The sequence below is a fragment of the Apium graveolens genome, chromosome 9 (genome assembly GCF_009905375.1).
Source record: "Apium graveolens cultivar Ventura chromosome 9, ASM990537v1, whole genome shotgun sequence".
Taxonomy (NCBI): Eukaryota; Viridiplantae; Streptophyta; class Magnoliopsida; order Apiales; family Apiaceae; genus Apium; species Apium graveolens.
Genome location: NC_133655.1, coordinates 75908942 through 75923355, shown reverse-complemented (window position 1 = coordinate 75923355; position 14414 = coordinate 75908942). Strand labels below are relative to the sequence as shown.

Below are 14414 nucleotides of genomic sequence, written 5' to 3'. Positions count from 1 at the left end.
TTATGAATTTATAATTATTATATATTTATATAAATATTTTAAAATTATAATATGATATGATAAATAAAAAAATATAATATAAACTGGAACCCGTACGTCGTACAGGATTTAAACTAGTATGTATATATCTATACTATACTATAATAGCCGGAATAGAGATAATTTGGTTCAACGGTTTGGTTCAACGATAATTCCCTAATTTTGATTATTACAAAAATAAATAAATAGTGTTATATATCTAATAAACTACTAAATTATTAAACTACTACTAAATATAGTATATTTATCCTACTAAACTACGAATACAACTTATCTTATTATTAAAAGATATAAATAATAGTGTTATATATCTGCTAAACTACTAAATTGATAACTACTAGAAATAGTCTATTTATTCTACTAAATTACGACCACATGTTATTCTGTTATTTTTATTATAAATTTATAATCATTATATAATTATATAAATATTTTAAAAATATAATATAACTGGATAAATAAAAATTTAAAATATTAATGGGAACACGTGCATCGCACGGGATTTATGCTAGTATAAGTAAATCGGTGAAACCAAAATTAATATAAGATATATAAGTAAATTGATGAAACCAAAATTATATTTGTGTACCACTTATTTTTCTTTTTTCGTAAAGAATATAATTACTATTAAGTTTTCTTCTTCGAAATTTATCAGTAATTTTGATTTTTTTAATAGAATATGATGACTATTATTCTTAAAAAATTTCAATTATGTCTGTTTGCACAAAAATTATGGTGATTAGGAATTATAAATTTTATAAAAAATGAGTAGTTACACTAAATTAAATTTTATCTCCTTTTGTTGAGAACTATAATTTTATCCACTATTAAAAAAACAAAACATGAACAAATAAATCTGAACTTAGTTAAAAGGAAATAAACATGAATTTTATAATCCTTACATTACCCTAATTAATCTCATTATAACTGCTATGAATGAGCTATCCTGTACTTCATAGTCAAACAAAATTAAAAAGTGAAGTCATCCAACCAACCCAGGGGCGTACGCATTCTGCTAGTAGGGATGATAGAAAAATCCGATCCGATGGATACCCGACCCGTTTCGACCCGATTGGATTTTACCGAACACGATATTTTGGATTTGGATTTGGATTCATTTTTTAAACCCGAATGAGTTTGGATTTGGATTTGGATATTAGGTATTCCGAACCGAAACCCGATCCGAAATCCAAACCCGATCCAAACTAGATCCAAACCCGAAATCCGAAAAAAAATCCAATATATATATAATATTGTATATAAATAGTATATATGTATTTGGATTACTAAGATAAGTAATGTATATTTTTAATCCATTAGTCCAGGGGTAGGCACGTGTAGGGTAGATGGTGTATCAGTATTATGTATCCCTAATTCCCTATCACACATCTATTATTCAAAACACTGCCGCTGTGACCATTAGTATCATGAGAGACGAGTTGTAAGTAAGGAGGGAAATGGCGAGTCCAATTCAATAATATCTGATTCTACTTCTGAAAAAGTGTCTTAATATGATGTGTTCATCAGCAAAAAGAAGCGTAAAAGAGTTGATTTTATAAAATCTGAATTGGATCATTACTTGGACGATGATGTCTTGCCCAAAACCGAAGGTTTCGATGTCTTAACATGGTGGAAAGCAAATGCACCTAAATATCCAACCTTGCAACACATGGCTCGCGATTTCCTAGCAATTCCGGCATCTACCGTCGCATCCGAGTCAACATTTAGTTCTAGTGGCAGGTTATTGAGTCCACATCGTAATAGGCTACACCCCAAAACAACCCAATTTATAACCCTAAGATCTTTTTAATCAAGTGATGGATCAAATACTAAAACAATATACACTGCTCAAACTTTCACGTTCGAACCCCGCCAACATTAAATATTTATATTATTATCTATACACTACTAAAACTCTCATGTTTGAACCCCACCAACATCAAATATTTATATTTTGAAACAAGATCCAAGATTCAGGTTCAAATCCTGCCAATAATAAATTATTATTTATAAATATACTAATAAGATAATAATTTAAAAAGAAATTTGTCATAAATTTAAATAATATAAAAATATAATTAAGCTAGTAAACATAAAAGAAAAAGTACGCAAGAAGACAAGTTTAGTAAATTCTGGGAACGATGGGGTTGGACGCCTCTAGCTCCGCCGTGCAGCCACCGGCGAAGAAGAGAATCTTGAAATATCCGGCAAGTGCACAATTATCCGACCTAACTGATGATACCCTTTCTCTTATATTTTCTTTTCTTGACTTTATTGACCTTCTTTACTGCTCTGCTGTCTGCAAATCTTGGTAATAATATTCATCTTTATCCCTCTACAATTTGTATTTTTATACATGTATACTTGTAATTACATAGGATATGTTTGTTGGCACATACTAGAATCCTGTTTTTAATTGTTGTGTGTGTAGGAACTGTGTGATTAGTACATCAAAATTGTTTCAAACTTTGTACTACAAGCACAAGAGGTGCCAATCTATAAATTTACTAGAGGAATCCGATTGTTCCGAGAATACGTCAAAAATATTTTTGAAGGAGCTTGCTTTGGATAGTCACAGGACAGCTTTGCAGGAAGGTTCTGTTGATATATATCAGTGGAAAGGTCATTTAGCTTGGTAATCTTTTTATTCATTATGCTTTTAACTTTGGTATAGGTTAACTAATGTGTTATTCCCGAGGATATGATGTGCGTGTATAACAGCATGACTGCACTTGATGATGGAGTTTATGACAACTGCTCGTGATTATGTTAACGGCTTCCATAGGTAGTAGTATGTTGGCGTTAAAAGTATGCGATAGGATTCATTTAGTGACTTAGTACAGACTTAGTGGAGGTATCTAGTGATTCATTTTAGTGGCTTTTACTAACGCCTTAAGGTTTTAGACCAGAACAAATGAAAGTACTTCAATTCTAAAGATTCTGGATGTAAGTTTTTGAAAATGTAAACATCAAATATTAGTTCTTCATGCTTTTATTGCTTACTTTGAGTTTATAACTTTTGTTGATTATATAGTTCCTAGAAACCTGCTCGCGAGACAGTCAGACACATGTCCTGAAATGTGATTTCATATTAATATATGACTACTTTGATGTAGTCAACTAAATTGTGTATTATATGTACAGTTATGGAATTAGGTTGATCTGCATCCTACTGTTCTCGAGTAGTCTTATTGTTGCTGTTGACACGTACTCCTTGAGCTGAGATTTCCGGTAGTATGCCTTGACAAGCTCGTAAAATTTATTCGAAGTAATCCTGCTACACTGAACAGAGTGTCAAACATTTTAAAAGATTTAAAATCATTATAGAGCTATTCTTGTGCTGATCATGAAGTTTTTGCAAATAGTATGTCTTGGTTTTTGTATTTTCTCTTTTACTCTATGGAAGTAAATCTGTATGTGGGTAGTTCTATTAACCATGTTTTCATTTAGGGTAAATCAGTGTCGGATGAAGATGGGTTTGGTACTTACTGGTGGAAATGATAAGGTAATGTTGGTTGATGTTATCCCTCCAAATAGTTGACTGAACTTCCAGTGTTCCACACACATGCTCAACAGAACTAAACTTTATTACTTCTTGAATTGAACTACATGTACTTAAATTTACATTGCGCCCTTACTTTTGTGTCGTTTAGTAAGAAAATATTTTAACCCTCCGTATCTCAATGAGGAGATTCTATATATGTTTACCTATGTGACCAGTGACAGAGAGCTCAAGTTCTTAGTGAAAGTTTCTGAAAGTCAGATAGTTAGTAAAAGCTCAAGTGGTTTCATGTATCTGTGTAGCTTCAAGTGTCAATTTGGTTACAATAAGGCATGTTTGTTTTTGTCACCCACTGAATTGAACAAATCTACACTTCTCCACTCCTCTCGGCTGTAGTTAACGTAGAATATTTTGAGGTGTAATTATTAGCTCCTTTATCATGCATATGTACACTCTCTGTGTGTGTGTCCACCCAAATATTTATATGGTTAACACTACTAATCTATGATTTTATTTGAGCAAATAAAATAAACATCTGGATCTGCTTCTGGCATATGTGATGTTCTGTCATTGACAGTTGGAAATTCAATTATGTTAGGTGATGCGTTTGTGGTCCGTAAACAATTACAAATGTTTGGAGGAATACTCTGTTCCAGATAGAGCTCGTCTAATTGATTTTGATTTTGATGAAAGTAAGGTAATTGAGTACGTCCTTTGTATTATTTTAATTATTCTTTTTTCAACTTGTTTTCATTAACTTTACCCACGTTCAGTTATATACATTACTGTCATCTCACTTTAGCATTATTAGATGTGTGTGTCCCCCCCCCCCCCCCCCCCACAAATCACCTGTAGTTGGCCAGGAAATTAGAAAAAAACGCCAATCTTTTGTGATTTACTGGTTATTGAATGGTCAACTTCCGCAATCCTTGTCAAAATGGTATGGCACATATTTTTCACCTTAGTAGTAGAAAATTCTGACTTGCTTGTCGAAGCATAGACGTGGTAATTGATTATGTTCATCACTTTCTGTAGAAATGTTGCCCCATTAGCGACATCTACCAATATCTGATACTCATTCAGCATTTTACTTGACTTCTCCTGTAAGATTTACTGCAACTTAAACTCTGTTACCCTCTTTACAGATTGTTAGTTTGGTAGGGACTACTTTAGGCATATGGAGGCGGAATGGGCGAAGAAATATATTCTTATCTCGTGAAGGAGAGATTCCTAAAGCTTCTTGTATGTGGTACGTGATGCTCTTACGATATGGATAACCTCATGCTATATGGCTGAAATACTTATAATCAAAATGCCAGTCTTGAAAATTTTTGCTTGGATCATGAGTATTTTTTTATGAATAAAAATACTGTGAAGCACCACTATTTCCCAAATGAAGACTTTGACACTTGCTTCCTCACTTTAGCTTTTCAATTTATATGTTATTGAATTCCATCTGTCTCCCTTACGGCATCCTGTATTATATATGCGATTACCTTCTGAAAAGAAGGATTGTTAGTAAGGCGTATAAAGATTTTTGGTAGCATATGCTAATCTTATTTGTATGAAACTTATCTGTAGTTAATATAATCTATATGTAAAAGGTTGAAACTCTCTTACTGATACCAAGTTACCAAGTTTAGTATGTTTTTCTGTCAGGATAATAGTAGTATATAGGAATATCATTTAGTAGTAGTGGTAGTAGTAGTAAGGGTATTATGGTCCATGTGCTGTGTGTTCAGTTGTGTAGTACTATAAATTGTCCAGGGAATGTAATTCTAAGTATGCTTTATGAAATATTCAGAAAATGGAAATAAGTTTTCCACCAATCTCTTTCTCTCTCTAGAATTCTGTTATTTTCTCTCTCTGTCTAACTGATTATCTCTCTAGGTTACTTCTCTCTAGAAATCTCTCATTTCTGTGCTTGTTTCTCATCTAAACTTTGTTAATCTAGCTTTTAATCCTCTGTTTTCTTACTTAATTCACTGTTATCTTACTCATAAACCCTAGAAAATCACAAAAACATAAAAAAAAATAGAAAATTACTTGTCAAGGAATGACAAATTGGTATCAGAGCACTTGTTTTCGATCTATTGTTGCTTCTTGCTTCCTCTGTGTTGTGCAATCAATTTCGAGCTTTGCGAGCTTAGAACCTCGCTAATCGCAACTGTAACCACAGAGATCTGCTCAGATCAGTTCAGGTGTACTGTTCTTTATCCTCTCTGTTAGATCTGTGATTTACTGCTGTTAGTAGATAGTATTTGAGGTGTTTTTTAGGCGTTTACTGCTCGTTTACTTGCTGTTAGTTGTACTTAGTGGAGTTTATTGGAGAAAATTACAAAAATAGCAAGTTTACTACAGTTTATTGCTGGAAAGCAGGGGTGCGGCTCTAACCCGACGTACTACGCACCCGATATCGGGTGCGAAGGTGTCCGGGGGTGCGGCCATATACGTACGGGGTGCGCCACCCGGCGTGTCCTCGTATTTTATTGCTCCGATTTGTGGGTGTGCGGGAAGGGCACATATCGTAATAAATAGATAAGATTGAATAGGAGGAATGAAAAAGGACACAAGGACATTCTTCATGGAGAGAATGATGAAGTGGAATACAGGGAGAATATATCCCCTAATTCTGATGGCAGAGGATTGTTGAAGGATCCTCATCATGCTGCTGCTGAAAGGCAAAGATTGTTTCACAACAATTACAGGATGCAAGATGAACAGAGAAGAACAAATACATACAGGGAGAGCTATAATGAAAATCAAAGCTTAAAGCACCTCAAGCTGACATTTCCAGTCTATAAGGAAGGAAGTGACTCTATGGAAATGTTGAGGGATTGTGAGGAGTATTTTGACATCTATGAAGTGTTGGACAGGAGAAGGGCTGCTATAGCAGCTATGCATTTGTCTGGCACTCATGGTACAAATCTTTCATGATACGCAAGTATGGGGTAAGCTGAACATAATTTTCACATGCTTTTATAGCTAGATTTGGTGAGTTGGACACTAACTTGGTGTGTGACAAGTTTAAGAAACTACAACAGACAAAGTCAGTGGAGGAATACTATGATGATTTTGAGAAATGTAGAGGACAGCTTTTTAATAAGATTCCAAGTTTGGCCTCAGAATATTTTCTTGAGAATTTTGTGGGAGGATTACAAGCTGATATTAAAGGTATGATAAGGTTGTTGGAGCCAAACTCTTTATCTCAAGCTCTCAGGTTAGCCAGGTACTATGAGCAAACTCTTAATTCCCAGCCAAAGAAATATAACAGCTATGGATCTAGTTACAAGTCTGGGGTGAGTAGTCAAGCGGCTGTAGAGACTGGAACTGTTGTAATGGCTGGTATAACTGTTAGTCAGACTCCTTTACTTTTCCAAAGTAGGAGTCAAGAGGTGGTCAATTCCAAATCCAAGCCTTTGACTTACACTCAAAGGGAAGAGAGAAGACAAAAAGGGCTTTGCTATTACTGTGATGAAAAATTTAGCAAAGGCCATGAGTGTAAAAGATCTCAAAACTTTCTAATGGTAGCGGAAGTGAATATAAAAGTAGCTGACTACAGTGAAGAACCTAAATATGATGTTTATCGTGATGAATTGGAGGAAAATCACCGGGAGTAATGGTAGCTGAAGTGAATATAAAAGTAGCTGACTACAGTGAAGAACCTAAATATGATGTTTATCCTGATGAATTGGAGGAAAATCACCGGGAGGATCATGTTTTGTTGGCAACCTTAATTTTGAAGGAACAAAATTTGAAGCCTCCACTGCAGTTCATGTGTTTAATGGAAGAACAGTGAGAGTGTTAGTTGACAGCGGTAGTTCTTTCAATTTGATTAGTCAGAAGTTAAGTCAAGAGTTAGCATTACAGGAGTTGGAAATAACAGGTGCAACTTACTCTGCCAGATGGTAATGTCCTGAAGTGTGAAAGAGGAGTTAATAAATTTGGCTGGAAATTGAATGAGAAGGAATTTAAGACTGATGTGAGAATAGTGGAATTAAAAGAGTGGGACGTTATATTGGGAGTGGCTTGGTTAGCACAATTGGGAGAGCTAACTTGCAATTATGGGGCTCGGACTCTGCAATTTATGAGAGAGAAATGGTGAAATTAACAGCTGGTGATCAACTATATAACAGGTAGCTGTCATCAAATTACTACTATAGTGCCTACCTGGAAATAGTAGATTCTTGATAGCTATGCAGCTGATTCAGAGGTGCAAGATCTCATATCTGTAGTGGTTGTTGAAAAATTTGGATCACAACAATACTACTTAAACCAAGGATTGTTGCAGTATCAACGTAAGTGGGTGTGGGTGGTTGGCTGTCAAGGTACTCAAAGGAAACAGATTTTTGAGGAATTACATAGTAATGGAATAGGAGGGTATTCTGGAATTAAAGCAACTGTGAGAAGGATTGGTTAGTATTTTGCTTGGTCAACTCTGAAGCAGGATGTGGGAAGATGGGTAAGGGAGTGTGTGGTATGTTAGGAAACTGAGCATTTAAAGAAACCAGGACTATTGCAATCCTTAAGCATTCCACAGGAACCTTGGATGGAGATTGCTATGGATTTTATTACAGGTCTTCCCAAATCACAAGGTTTTGAAGTAATGTGGGTTGTAATGAACAGATTTAGTAGATTTGCCCATTTTGTGTCCCTACAACATCCTATATATGCAAAAAGGCTAGCTCTGTCATTCTTTGACAACATTTACAGATCACATGGAATTCCAGAGTCAATTGTGAGTGATAGAGATAGCATTTTTCTAAGTGAATTTTGGCAATTTTTTTTAAAGATTTGTAGCACTAGGCTGTGTATGAGTACTGCATATTATTCTCAGTCTAATGGTTGCATGGAAAGGATAAATCAATGCCTAGAACAGTACTCGAGAGGAATGACAAGTCGGGTGCCTAGGAATTGGGCTACGTGGTTAACTGCTGCAGAGTGGTGGTAAAATACCAATTATCACAATATTCCGGAGACTACTCCCTTCCATGTGGTTCATGGAGTGACACCTAGACATCTACCGGGAGCTGAGAGGATGCACACTAATATTTCCACCTTGGAGGAGATGCTGTTGAGTAGACAACAACAATGGACCACCCTTAAAGAACTGTTGGAGATGGCTCAAGGCAGAATGGAAGGATTTTGCTGATATGAACGAACAGATCTGAAAGAGCATTTGTGGTTGGGGATTGGGTTTTTCTTAAACTTCAGCTGTACAGGCAGATTACAGTGGCTATTAGAAAGAATCTTAAGCTTTCTGCCAAATTTTTTGGGCCATACCAGATCTTGGAGAAGATAGGAAGTGTGGCATATAAATTGGATCTGCCTGCTACTTGTAGGGTTCATCCAGTTTTTCATGTTTCACAACTAAAGAAAGCTATTGGACAGGATAAGGTGCATAGCCAATTACCTCAGGTTAATGACCAAGGGGTCTTTGAGCTCAGTCCTTTGAGGAAATTGGACAGCAGGTCCATAATCAAGGACCATAAGGTGGTTTATCAAGTCTTGATTCAGTGGAAGGGTTATAGTACAGAAGAAGCTACTCGAGAAGATAAAGACCTTCTCAAGATCAACTTTCCTACCTTTGTTCTTAATTCATGAGGACATGAATCACTTTAAGGGGGAAAGATTGTCAGGATAATACTAGTATATAAGAATATCAGTTAGTAGTAGTAGTAAGGGTATTATGGTCTATGTACTATGTGTTCAGTTGTGTAGTACTATAAAATAGTCCAGGGAATGTAATTCTCAGTATGCTTTATCAAATATTCAGAAAATGGAAATGAGTTTTCCACCAATCTCTTTCTCTCTCTAGAATTCTGTTATTTTCTCTCTCCGTCTAACTGATTCTCTCTCTAGGTTACTTCTTTCTCTAGAAATCTCTCATTTCTGTGCTTGTTTCTCATCTAAACTCTGTTAATCTAGCTTCTAAACCTCTGTGTTTTCTTACTTCACTGTTATCTTACTCATAAACCCTAGAAAATCACAAAAACATAAAAAAAGTAGAAAATTACTTGTCAAGGCATGACATTTTCCTTTCAATTATAGTAACAACTCCCATTTACTAAATTTCTATACCCAACATTTTTTTGTATCAAACAAATCTTTGATTTTATTTTGATTGCAGTTATGTTGATCCGGAAGCTGTGGTAGGATGTGAAGATGGGAGAGCACGGATTTTGGATATGTACAGTAGAAAATGGTCTAAAATTCTCAAGTACGCTAAATTCTTTATTCTGATCTTTTTAAAGTGAAACTTGCACTACTTTTAATATTTTTTGCTTGAACTTAACTTTGGAGTTTCAAAAGTAATGGAAATGAAAAAGAATGAATTGAAAATTTACATCTCCAGTGATTTCTTATATTTGTGAATTTTTTAAGAGATAAGCTGTTATGGAAAAATAAACAAATTTTCCCCACTTCCATAAGTTGCGTTTCCTTTGAAAGGCACAAGCATACATCCACGTCATCTTTTTTTGGAATGCAGGATGTATTCGTGCTTTAATGACCTAGATCTTACATCAGCATGGCCATGTCATTGTTATCGGCACAGTACAATCGCTCTTGTCCCCATTACTACATTAAACTGTAAAATCTATATATAAACATTATTAAAAAATCAATAAAAGTTCAAGATATTGATATTACACTATTTTACATTAGATATATTTTCCTTGTTTTCAGGATACATGATTGGCCTGTCACTTGCATATCGTTAACTGATACTCAAATGATTGTGGGCGGTTCCTCCATCGGAAATATCACTGTATCGGATTTTTCATCGGCTCAACGAGTAGCTACACTAAAGTCATTGGGTTCTGCAGGTTACACACTTGTATCATAACATTATTGTCACTATAAGATAACAAGTTTGATGACATTGGGTTTTCTCTTTTTCAGATAGAATTTACCATCTGTCTTTTCTTGCTTTCTCATGGTAGATATGCTAAGCCCATTCTGCTCTGTATCATTTTTCTTATCACTGTCCTACCACAATATCTTGGCTGTTCATGAAACAAGGGTTTCGCAGCTGTCAATGACTCCGGACTTTGATCAATAGTTTTTAATTGAATATATGTAGGTTTTGTATTGTCACTTTCCTACGTTCTACATGAAACAAGGGGTTGCCAGCTTTCCGCGACTCTAGACTCTGATCAATATTTATGATTGAATCCTTTAAATGTATTAAAGCAAAATACTGTATCTTTATTGCAAAATGGCTGAGGTATAGGAGCACCTGGAGGCCATTGCTTAATGGGTAAACTAGGTTTCTAGGAGAGCCTTCTGGTGGCTTCGACAAATTTAGCCTTGGGATGCAGCAGTATTTAATCATTAGGCGTAGCCTAGCATATACCCTAACCTCTTAATAATAAGTGGTCAAGCCTCAGTGGACGCATGTGTGTGTGAGCTTTTCAACGTCTGTAATTGATCATAGCCAAAAAAAATGGACCAGTATTTATGTGGAATAGGGCTCTGTAGGAAAACTAAGAAGAGAGACAGACATCTCACAGTGAACCAATACTGTATCCCCCAAGTACTGCTCTTTTCAGAGTAAAGATCTCAAACTTATCGAAAGAAATTCTATGGTTGAATCCTTAAACTTGGAAAATTTATTATCTACTAGAATAAAAATATTAAACCAGTGTTATGCCAATAAGTCTCCTTGTTGGACTTGGTATGAGTCTTCCACAACTCTTTGTTTTGGTCCAACCATTATTTTCTTCTTGTTTTAAATGTCATTGCTTTTATTTCTCTTAGCTGTATATATGCATTATTCTGTTGCAGGCGCTGAGCATAATTCTATCAGTTCAACTCTTTCCTATAATAGAATTTATTTAGTACAGTTCATTCCTCTTTTCAATTGTGCCTTGAGTTTCCTGATATGCAGGTGGTATTTTTTTAGTGGCAGTTTGTTGATTTTTGTTCTATCTTTAATTTCGAATGTCTGACAGGCATTAGCACCTTGTGTGTCAACCCTGGTTCACCGTTAATATTTTCTGGATCCACGGCAGGTCAAGCATGTTGCTGGGATCTCAGGTATGTTAAATGATCATGACATGGATGCGAATGCCCGTGAATCATTCTCTTCGAGTGAACTTTCAAGTTTCAATATATCGAGGTTTATCATTTAGAAAATGTTATATGTTTAACTTTTTCTGAGTTTATATAAAATAAAAAGAACGAGAACAGGGGAGGAACAGCGAGTTGGTCCACAGTAACAGAAAAATCATATACAGTAACAAATAGAAAGATGACCGGAAGTCCTAAAATGGAACAAAAATACGTTAATTGTAACAAACTAATTGGATTATAAAAAAATTGGACTCTAACAGTCAGTGTGTCAACGGAGATTTTGATTATGATTAATATATCATAATATGCATCGATGTTTTTGTAACTGGCTGGTTCTATTATTTTGCAGAACAATGAGAAGTGTGTGGCAGAAAAGGGTGAGTCCGAATGTAATATATTCTATGAATCACCTGCGAGATCACCCATCAGTATTAGTCATGGGTGGAATAGATGGTGTATTGCGCGCAGTTGATGAAACCAGTGGCAAAATCCTTTCTAGTTGTATCCTGAATCAGGATACCAGCGGATCCAAACGCGCTGAAGCATCAAATAAACTCTCCAGGAAGAAAGGAAGCAGAATCACAGAAGATACCAGGCTAGAGCTTATGCCCAAGGCTTTAAGGCCTTCTATCACTTCTTTGGCTGTTGGATTCCGGAAGGTTGTCACTATACACGATGACAACTACATTAGAGTGTGGAAATTTAGGATTTAATTTGCTTTTTCAAGTACACTTACTTGTAGATTGGATGGTCTAATGAATGCTGCCAGTCTTTTTGACATGAGTGATTTCTCATAAAATTTGATTCGGTGTTCACCTGCAGAATGTTGCATCACCTCCAACTGTAATTCCATGAGTCTTATTTTATTGATTTTTTTGGATTTGCAATTGTTTTTATGAGCTTGTTACATTAGGTAAAGACAGTTGTGCTAATACTATGTCACAATAAAAAATCTGGCATGACACAATTCTCATACAAGTAATTTGTGCAATGGATGGAGTTGTGAAGCATGCCAGCCTGCCCTACACAGTCAAAAGTTTTTCTCTATTATCTAATTTTTCAAAGGTAAACGAGTTTGCGATAGAATTGAATTGATACCCGTAGACACAGGACATGCATCTTTATATTTATACTTTAACTTTTGATCTTCCATCCGACGAAAAGCGAGTAATGTCGCCTTCGATGAATTGTTTGTTTTAATAGTAAAGAAATTCATCAAATGAGAATTTTCAGACACTGACAAATTAACATCCACGAATAATTTGACTATAATGCAGTTTAAATCTAATGAAGAGGCTAAGGATATGGTGCCATGACTCGGAAGGCAGAGCAGGTGACCAAGACATCAGCCATCATCATCCGTGTCGTGACTAATAGGGATCTTGTCTGCCTACTTAGACCAAGTCAATAAAAACAATGTTTGTTATCTACCTCTAGCTTGAAAAGAAAAGAAAAATAATAAGATTCTCTCTTCCAAATCAAACCTCGGTAATCAAACTACACAACTAAAAACTCAATCTAATTATCAATTCCTTAAAAACCATTAGATAATTTGCACACGGAGAGGTTGGGGTACAAGATCAATGATTTGGAAAGTAAGTATTATGCTTATGTTACGAGGAAGATGCTCAAGGGTAGAAATACTATTGGCATGGCTGATAACTCCTGGTGGCGGGGCCTCTCCTTTAACGCCGTGCTTGGATCCTTCGTCGCGGTGGTGTTGTAGTTGTAGTGGGGCTCGTACAAAACAATACCGGAAGGGGGTTTGGATCCTGCGGCGTCTCCGGTGTAAGAATAAGAACTCGCTTTTGGGGAAGATAAAGATAGATATGAATGCAAGGTGGCTGTGTGTGTATATGAGTGTAAGAGTGTGATTAACCCCAAAACCCTTCCTACTTGAGCTATAAAATTTATAGCCCAATTGTAGGTTTTAGGGGTTGCTACCTTTTAATTGTAGTCGTCGGTTCTAGGAGCGGAGGACACCTGGCTGTAGTAACTACTAGAAAAAGTAGAATAGACATCGCTTCAAAGACATCGGTTGCTTATTGCACCGATGTAAAAGGTGTTTTAGACATCGGTTTTGAGCAAACGATGTCTTTTGTGTTTATAACATCGGTGTTTTAGCCCAACAGATGTTAAAAGTCTGTTTTAAAAAATTTAATCAGCGCACCTTCCACATTTCCCCCCCCAACCAAATAATTCATTCCCTCTTAAAGATTTCCCCCTTATTTTTTGCCTTAGAAAAATTCCCCCCTCTTTTCAACCAAATGTTCCCCTCTTTTTAGTTAAAAAAAATAAAAATCAAAATCAAAATCGTAAAACATAAAACACAGATCGTAACATTAAAACAAAAAGTCCCCTCTCTCGTTGCTCACTCTTCTGTGCTCTCATCCAAGAACACCCACCACTCTCTCAATATGCTATCTCTCTGTGTGGAATGTTGTCTCTCCCTTGTGTTGTCTTCTCTCTCTCTCTCTCTTTCTCTGTGGGCTCTTATCTCTCTCTCTCTCTGCTCTCATATCTCTCCGTGCTGTCTGTTTAAAGATAAGTCCAAGTTTAAGTCGGAGTTCAAGTTTAAGTCGGGGTTCAAGTTGGGGTTCAAGTCTGAGTTGGAGGTTAAAACTTGAATTAAGTAAGTTTTAAACCCTAATTTAGAATTGGGGGTTTCAATTTGAAAACCTAATTTTTTAATTTTTAATTAGTTGAGTGATTGTTCTTATTGTGCATAATACATTGAGCATGTTAATATAAGTTGTGCAATTTTTTCATGTTTTTATTCGTTTTCAGTAATGTTCTA

The 14414-nt window shown here is 35.6% G+C and overlaps 1 protein-coding gene across 1 annotated transcript; it reads left to right on the top strand.

Moving 5' to 3' along the window:
- The first annotated feature begins 2142 nt into the window (after positions 1–2142).
- On the top strand, positions 2143–12490 carry LOC141684089 (F-box/WD-40 repeat-containing protein At3g52030). Its single transcript, XM_074488923.1, has 9 exons — positions 2143–2350; positions 2471–2674; positions 3490–3544; positions 4140–4238; positions 4687–4790; positions 9672–9761; positions 10229–10368; positions 11497–11581; positions 11967–12490. Exons 1-9 carry the CDS (start codon positions 2181–2183, stop codon positions 12328–12330), a joined length of 1311 nt encoding a protein of 436 aa, XP_074345024.1. The 5' UTR covers positions 2143–2180; the 3' UTR covers positions 12331–12490.
- The last annotated feature ends 1924 nt before the right edge of the window (positions 12491–14414 follow it).